At 36.8% G+C, this 9,026-nt stretch overlaps 1 protein-coding gene across 1 annotated transcript in view; it reads left to right on the forward strand.

The window, feature by feature from the left end:
- The window catches only part of LOC101938336 (sperm flagellar protein 2-like), a 36,558-nt gene extending 28,219 nt beyond the window's left edge, over window positions 1-8,339 (forward strand). Inside the window, exon 8 of the mRNA XM_065598862.1 lies at window positions 6,443-8,339. Coding sequence (XP_065454934.1) covers window positions 6,443-6,520 — 78 coding nt within the window. The 3' untranslated portion in view covers window positions 6,521-8,339. The remainder of the gene's footprint in view (window positions 1-6,442) is intronic.
- Window positions 8,340-9,026: the final 687 nt, after the last annotated feature.

The raw sequence follows: 9,026 nt of genomic DNA on the forward strand, positions 1-9,026 counted from the left end.
TTTCCAAGGGAAGGTCTCCAGGTGAAGATTTCTGAGAAGTCAGCTCCTTCAACTTCTTTCCCTCCTGAGAAAACTTTGAGTGTATTTACAGTCCATAGTACATCGATAAGCATTCTGGTTCTTCAGATGTAAATGGAGATGATCAGGATCCCAAGAAGATGAGTCAGTCTTTCTCCCTGAATGCAAATGTAGGATCTTCTTTACTACACCATCTGATGATTTCTAGAACTTTAAAGTCCTGTGTGGATATAATGTGGAAGCTCTGAATATGGAATTTTTGGTGGGTCAAGGTTAGATTAGCTGATCACTCAATATGTTACAGTTGAACCAGAAAGGCATAGTAACATGTACAATAAACAAAGGTCTCCTGGGGGCCATCTTAAGACCTGTGGCTCACACTGCATATATGCCAGCTGTATCAAAGAGGAGAGATAAGTAGTATCAAGTATCCCAATATACATGTAAGTTTTTTCAGTGTTTGCAATGTTGTTGTAGCCATGTTGGTCCCAGGATATTAGAGAGACAAGGTGGGTGAGGCATTACCTTTTATTGGACCAACTTCTGCTGGTGTAAGAGAAAAGCTTTCAAGTTACACAGACCTCTTCTTCTGTTTATTGGCATCCTGCTTCTAGATCACTAGTAGTCTTAACTGCCAACAAAAGAACCAAACCAGGGAGAACTTTCAGATCAGTGCCAAAGGAGAAGTAGGCGAAGTCTATTGATGCGCTAAGCAGCAAATCATCAGCAAGTCTACGATTCATAGATTCTGAGGCGAGAAGTGACCATTGTGATCATCTAGTCTGATCTCCTATATAACAGAGCCTATAGAACGCCCCCAAAATAATTGCTTTTTAACTAGAACATATCTTATAAAACCAATCCAATCTTAATTTAAAAATTGCCAATGATGGATAATTGTGCATTGCAAATGATCAGACATTGCTGATGAAATACTATTTCTGTTTGTGGGACAAACTTCTCCCACTGTTGGACCATCTGTGCCAGGAGGAGCATAGGAAGCTAGGACTATAGTAACCAAGGCCATAATAAATTGCTAACCAACATTGTTTCTTCCATCTTAACTAAACTGCTAACCTCCCAGTAGTCTAACCTAAACCTCACTCACTTCCAAGAGAAGCTATTACATAGCTTAGAGCTCAGATTTTTAAATACGTTAAAATTTCTTAGCAGCTATCTTGATAGTACTAAATATATATAAATTGCCTACATTGTAGCTTACAGGTTAAATTCAGAAGCGGCACAATCTACAAAGTTTGCCTAAGAAGATCAAACTGGGTATGCAAACTTGCATAGTACCTGAGGGTCTTAGGACATAGTCTCTCGACCAAAATTACTTCTGCAGCATGTCTCAGGAATACTTTTATTTCTGAAGATACATAAGGCAGTCTGGAGCTCAAGTAATACATTTATCTCTTGATCTGGCAGTTAGATCTGATGCATACATATCTCGACTTGGCAGCTTGACTTGGCTTGATGCAGACCTGAAATCTTTATTTAATGATTACCGTCAGTCTTTTCTCTTTCGAGGGTTTTTATTGCTAATTAATCTCAACAGACATGGGGATCTGTACTCGTAGTACTGAAAAAGAAAGCAAAGTTACATCCAGTAACAGTACTTACAGGTGTGGTTCCACAATCTCCAATTCTTTGGAATCTTTCTTTAAAATTCTGATCAAGTGGGGGAAAACTAAGGCCATAGTTCCTTATACAACTTTGCCTTAATTGTGCATATTCATGAAGGAGCATACTCATTGTCCTTGTGGCCACTATATCCTTTCCATAGAATTCTGACCATAGTGTCCAAAACACATGCACTCTCAGGAATGTAGTTCCATTCAGACAACCTCTTCAAAGAACTACATTTGATAGGTAGATAAACTTCCCTTTTCCAAGGAAGCAAAATTAAGAATACAGTAGTTTTAACATAAAAGATTTTTCCATATATCCTCAAGAGAATATAAAAATCTTTATAAAAAATGAAGTTCAACCGCAGTACTGCTATTTCGAGATTTTTTGCAAGATAAGTATAGCAAAGCTAGGGTGTGGTTTCTAAGGTTAAAATGTTGCTACTTCTGCTGTCATAAACACTAGTTGCAGAAAAATATTTAGGTAGATATAGATGAAATATTTTCTTTTAAATATAAAATTCAGGATTTTAACATATACATGTTGGAGCACTAGCTGGCTTAGGAAACTGATTATGAATTAGAAAGCCTTTCACTTTTGAGTCACCGGTTCAAATCAAACCAATGGCATTTTGATCAAAAATAGTTATCCTCTGCTAGTATGTTTGCTGACCTATTTGAATTGAGTTTGTTGGCTCAGTCCAATTCCTTGTGGACCAGTAATCATATCATAAATCACCACGTCTGTTTGGTACTTTTTGTTAGCCTCAGCACAAAGATTGAATAGACACAAAGATTTTATTACCATTGTACCTCTGTCCTTTTCTGTCCAGATTAGAACTGTGGAGCAAGCTCTCTGTCACAACCTACCCATTTTTTGGCTTATCAGACAACTTCATTCTTTAGTGTTGTCAGTCTACACCTGTCACCAGCACCTACACTGTGTGTGTGTGTGTGTGTGCATGTGTGTGTGTGTGTGTGTGTGTGTGTGTGTAAGCATTTATTTACGTTCGGAACTGTCAACAATTTCTATTGAATAAATTTTTTTAATAATACTCTTTTCATTCTAATAAAATTACAAAAATAGTCTACAATAGATCTTTAACATCTACTAATACCTCCTTACTGTTTAGAATAATCACTTATTTCCAGTGGAATACTTTGATCTTAGTTAATTAGGGCAATGGGCACAGTTTGATGATTGGTATCTTTTTTCCCCAGTTTGCCATTATCTTTTTTTGTCTCTCATCCAAAATAAAATGTACAGTTTTTTTTAATGTATGCTATGTTATTGTAGCCATGTCGGTCCCAGGATACTAGTGGGACAAGGTGGGTGAAGTAAAATCTTTTATTGAAGCTCTTCTTCTGTGCAAGCTTGCAAGCTTCTCTCTCTCACCAACAGAAGTTGGTTCAATAAAAGATATTACTTCACCCACCTCACCTCTCAGTTTTTCTAAAGCATTTGACACCATTGTGTTATTTATGCATAAAGATTATTTAAGTTCCTTTTTGTTCCAAATCTCTTAGTTTAGCATATCAAAGCTCAGATTTCAATTACATTTATATAGTATTTTATATATATGTGTGTGTGTGTGGAGATAGATATAGATACACATGTATATTTTAAATAAATGTAACTATTTAGGCCCTTCCTTCCAGGCTGCTCCTCCTAAAGTAATTATAACTTAATATTATTATTAACCATCTACATATCAGTAGCATCTATAGGCCTTGTTAAATTCAGAGTACCGTTATGCTAGGCATTGTACTAACATACAGGGAATGTTAGTCCCTGCTCCAAAGAGTTTACATAGACCATTTCATGTAACATTTGTAAAATTTACATTAGCAGCAGTTTTTTAAACATACGTTTGTCTTAATATGGATTCAACACTTGATATAACATTTGACAATGAAGAAATACCCTGCTTCAACTCATAAGGGCAATTCCTGTAGTCCCTACTTAGTAAGGACTGCAAGCTGGGACCCCCCGTGCACAGTAGATAAGGTATTTAATACTTGGGGCAGGAGGAACCTTGATGAATCACTCTTAGCCCGTGCTCATGATACTTCTGAAACTTGAGAAACATTTTCTATGTGGTGTGGTGTATTGATGCACAAGGGGTGGAAAATTTAACTCAACTCCTAAAAGGGACGAAAAGTGAGATCAATGTGTGGTCTCACGCCCATCATGTGTTCCGTCAAGGAGGACATAAGAAATGTAAACATACGTGAAAAAATAACATTTTTCTTCAGTTACTAATAATAATGATAAACACTGGTTCAGATAACGAGACATTATTCTTGCACGAAACTGAAGAAAAGCATATTTCTGTCTATTGGAGCTATTGATCAGAAGCAGAAAGAGTTACCTGTGCAGTGCATTTGAGGTCATTGAGAGCTTTGGTTTCTTTTGTATTGTTGGTTACATACACTGAAGCTGTCCAGAAGAAGGTTTCCTTTGTACATGTACCGTTTTCTTAAATGCTATGCTGTCATTTTCCTCACTGCATCAGATCATGGATCATATGAATCCTTGCTCATTTTTAAAGTAATATTGTACTATACAAATATATTTTAATCTTGTATGTAGAATTTCTGCTTCCTGCCCACACAGCATGTCAGAGGTGCCCCTCTGCACTTTTTCCATGATAATAAATAGTAACTTCTTGCAGTTTTACTGATTTTTCACAACTATATATTTTAAAGTAAAAACTTTAGTAATAAAACACACATTCTAGAGTGTCAGAAGCATTACAATTAACTGGTATCAGCATTTACCTCATGTAGTAGTGATAAGTACTGATAATCAACTTGCTGACGCTTCCATTTGCTAACATTTTATTTCTGTATAACCGGAACTGAAATGTCTGTTTCTGACTCATTGTGCTGAAAAGGGACTGTTTTAAACTAAACCACTCTTCCAGCTAATCCTAAAGCGTTATCACTAACTTGTAAAACAAAAGGCCAGTGAAATGCTTTACTGGTGTTTGTCTGGTGGACTATCAACAATTATGGGTAATTTTGTGATTGCAAAAAAGAGAAAAGCTGGACAAAATATATTAGCTGAGAAAGAAGTATTTGAACATAATCTGGTTTATTTTATAAAACCTGTGGATTTAGCCTGGAAAAAATATTTTTCACATATGTTTTCTGCTTAAGGTAAAATTGTAATCATCAATGTTTTAATATCAAACAATAGAAAGCTAATAGATTGCTGTTCATGTTTTTACTGAAAACTCAGTACACTATGTCTTTAATTTAATTGTTCATCTTCTTTACACAATTGGTAGTATTACCAAAATCTGTGGGGGGGAAGTAGTTTGTGTGAAATCACCTGACACAAAAAGCTGGAAACTAATAAATTAATGTATTATAAATACCAAAAACTGCACAAAAATGTAAATGCATGCTGCCTTTATGTAGACACATATTACTCCAAAAGTTGCTGCAGTTTCTCATTTTCCTTATCTTCACCTCCAAGCTGCCAGCCTCTACCCCAAACCCCGCTTTGCCTCCAGCATTTATAATGGTGTTAAATATACAAAAAAGGGGTTTTTAATTTATAAGGGGGGTTGCACTCAGAGGCTTGCTATGTGAAGGGGGTCACCAGTACAAAAGTTTGAGAACCACTGGTTTATAGTCTAGTTAATGGGGGAGGGACAGGAAGAGAGAGAGAGAGAGGAGTGTAAAAACAAAAACAGCAACAAAAGCCACATTTGTTCATATGCCAAGTAGAGCCTCCTCTCTTGGAAAAGAAGAGGAAAAGATTCACGAAGCCACCATGCAGACCTAACTTACTAGGGAAGCACCTAGATACTGCCGTGGAGAGTACGCTAGGAAACCCGAAGTTAGGCAGATAGATAAAAAATCTATGGTGAAAATTCATACCATTGTATCAAATATGTAGTGAGACAGATATATCAGAGGCATCAACATGGGACATGGGACTTTCTTTTATTATTTTAGTTACACATTACATAGAATAGGAAAGAAAGAATCTTTTCACAAAGATTAACTGTCAAAATTGAACCAGCAAAAGGAAAGGTTCTGAGTCAGCCACCATTTCCTAAGCTCTTCTCTAGGTATTGTAGCATTTGTAGTACAAAACACACACTGATTCAAGAACCCTCCAATGCCTAGATAAGAAGATAGATTTAAGCCTTAACACTGAATTTCGTGGATTTGGTTACTTAAAATCCAAACTTGACATAAATTAAGAGCAATACACCTTGACATCCCCATCACATGCTTGAAGCACCACACCATATACTGATTTATTTGGAACATTATTATTTATTTATTATTTATTATTTATTTGTTATTATATAACAATTCCATAGTGGAAAAGAAGTGATTGGTTTATTCTGTAATACAAATATTTAATGTCTATAGTAGACAATTATTTTTTTTAATTCATGACATGTTAACCTGTAATTGTTTGGTCTGATAATATCATGTTACAGTAGTATGGAGCTGTGATATTGGCATTATACAAATGAAATGAAAAGATGTAATTTTCTTTACAAAATATTCTATTGAGCCTTAGCCCAGTGACAATGCCAATTTTTTCTTAAATAGAATATGTTGAGTATCTTATTTGATGGAAAGAGTTATTTACATGAATAAATCCCAATTAAAATGCAAGTTATACACCTACACTTCCTGCTCATTAATAGGATAGTCAGCTTCTGGAAAGGCAGAGATTGTTACTTACTAATTTATGACAGTTTTAATTGTGACCTAAAAGTTACCTGACGTCCTTTTAACTTTGTTTTCAAATTTTTTGTGTGTAGGATATTAAAGTGATTCTACAAAGAGATGAACAGACACAATCAACTGATGGAGAAATATATAAAGATGTTAAAATATGAAAAAAAAATTAAACAGTAAGGGAGGTTTTTGTAGGAATTAGGACTTGTGGTCTACTGATGTGAGTAAGGATTGCAGGTCAAGTCCTATAATAATTAAGCATATTACATGCTATCTATACTCTGCTTTAAATAAAAGTGCATTTGATTAAAGATGTTTGGTTATTTCAGTAAAATATTCTGATAAATAAAATGAAGCTGATTTTTAGTTGTTGACTAGTAATATGTTCTTTAATAATTTTATAGGAATAGAACATCTCCCAGTCCTATGTGCAAAGTCATCTTTTGTTAATATTGATGGAATATAACACAAACAGTTGTTAATTGTATACAGCATCTCATAATTTCTAGTTAATAAACTAATAATGTAAATGAAAACTGAATTTTCTCTCAATTAAATGAGGACAAATTACTGAAAAGCCATAATGTATATGAAATTGTAATACTTATTAATATTAGCAGAGATATCTAACCCTTGTTTCCTAATGTTTCAATTTTTAACATACCGTTTCTAGATAAATTCTAATTACAACCTTTTAGAATATTTCCAAGCTAATTTTCAAGTGCAAGAACACAGTGTGAGCAATAGTAAAATTTCTCTGTGAACTTTCAAATAATTGTCATGCTATATGGAATCATTGAATCAAAGTTCTTGAAGGGAATCATTTATTAAATAATAATATATATTACAGGTATGAAAGGACAATCTTCTAGGCAACTCAGGTTCCGGCTTTGTTTACCTGGGATGGTGCTCTATCTGGCATTCTATACAGCAGAGAGCAGGGGTTGGCAACGTTTGGCACGCGGCTTGCCAGGGTAAGCACCTTGGCGGGCCGGGCCAGTTTTATTTACCTGCTGACGCGGCAGGTTCGGCCGATCGCGGCCCCCACTGGCCACGGTTCGCCGTCCCAGGCCAACACGGGCGGCGGGAAGCCACGGCCAGCACATCGCTCGCCCGCGCCGCTTACCCTGGCAAGCCGCGTGCCAAACGTTGCCGACCTCTGGCACAGAGCAACATGGACTCGCTGCATAACATACTCTTTGTTAGTACCAAATAAGATCTTGGTGAAACTTCCTTCTCTTTCACCTCTGCAGAAGTTGCCCAACCTTCTTCTCCATCCAATTTGACTTTTACTGCATCTCCTGGTTGAAGTTTTGGAAAAGTTCTCATGGAATTGTGCTTGTCAAGATGACTTTTCTATTTTTTTATTGTTCTCTTATCAGCACGTTTTAAACTTTCACCATGTAGGATGCAAATTCTTCAACTATCTATAGTTTTTATTTGTCTATTGAGCGTCAATAGAGCTGAATTGAATTTAGTCATTGCATTCAGCATTGCTCTATAAATTAATTAAGCTAAGAATGCCTTTTTCTACAAAATTTCTTTAGCTATCTAACTCTTTCAGCTTCTCCATTCTCTTAAGGATAATGAGAGCTAATAGTAATAGGAAGTGAACGTTTTTTTCATGAAATTTGTATCTGTAAATTGTAGACCATTGTCTGTAACTAGTTTCTCTGGAATTCCCCAATGAGCAAATATATTCTTTAACTTTCCAATGATGCTCATTTTTGCGGCATATGCACATTTGTAAACATTCTGACTAATGGCTATAGCAGCTATGTACTTGCGACTGTCTAGCTCACACAGATCAATAAACTTACACTTTCAAGATGTGACATGGAAAAGTGCCCTTCTTTTGTATTGGTTTATTAACCTGACAGCATGCATGGTAGTATCCTTTTTCTGGCTGTCTACTTATACCTGGCTAACACACTGTCATTTGGGCATGTTTTCTGCCCTGGTGACCATCGTGTATTTTATTCAAAACTTCCTCACTCAGGCCTGATTCAGCAAAGTATTTAAGCATGAGTTTAACATTAAAGGGCTACTAATAAACTTAAAATTAAGCTCATGCTTAAGTGCTTCACTGAATCAGGGCTATTTTATCAACTGTGACAAAGTTCCTCCTCTATCTTGGTGGGTCCTGCGCTTATTGGTGGATTTTCTTGCCTCAGAGATTCACCATGTGGGTTGGGGAACAGCCCAGAGACCTTCCCCTCTGGGAGAACCCACAGTCCAGGTCAATTGGGAGGTTTGGGGGGAACCCAGGCCCGCCCTCTACTCTGGGTTCCAGCTCAGGGCCCTGTGGACTGCAGCTGTCTATAGTGCCTCCTGTAACAGCTGCATGACAGCTACAACTCCCTGGGCTACTTCCCTATGGCCTCCTCCAAACACCTTCCTTATTCTCACCACAAACTGAAGTGAGCTCCTTTTAAAACCCAGGTGCCCTGATTAGCCTGCCTTAATTGATTCTAGCAGCTTCTTCTTAATTGGCTCCAGGTGTTCTAATTAGCCTGCCTGCCTTAACTGGTTCTAGCAGATTCCTGATTACTCTAGTGCAGCCCCTGCTCTGGTCACTCAGGGAACAGAAAACTACTCATCCAGTGACCAGTATATTTGCCCTCTACCAGACTCCTGTATCCCACTGGTCTGGGTCTGTCACATATC

Source organism: Chrysemys picta, chromosome 6, assembly GCF_011386835.1.
Source record: "Chrysemys picta bellii isolate R12L10 chromosome 6, ASM1138683v2, whole genome shotgun sequence".
Lineage (NCBI taxonomy): Eukaryota > Metazoa > Chordata > Testudines > Emydidae > Chrysemys > Chrysemys picta.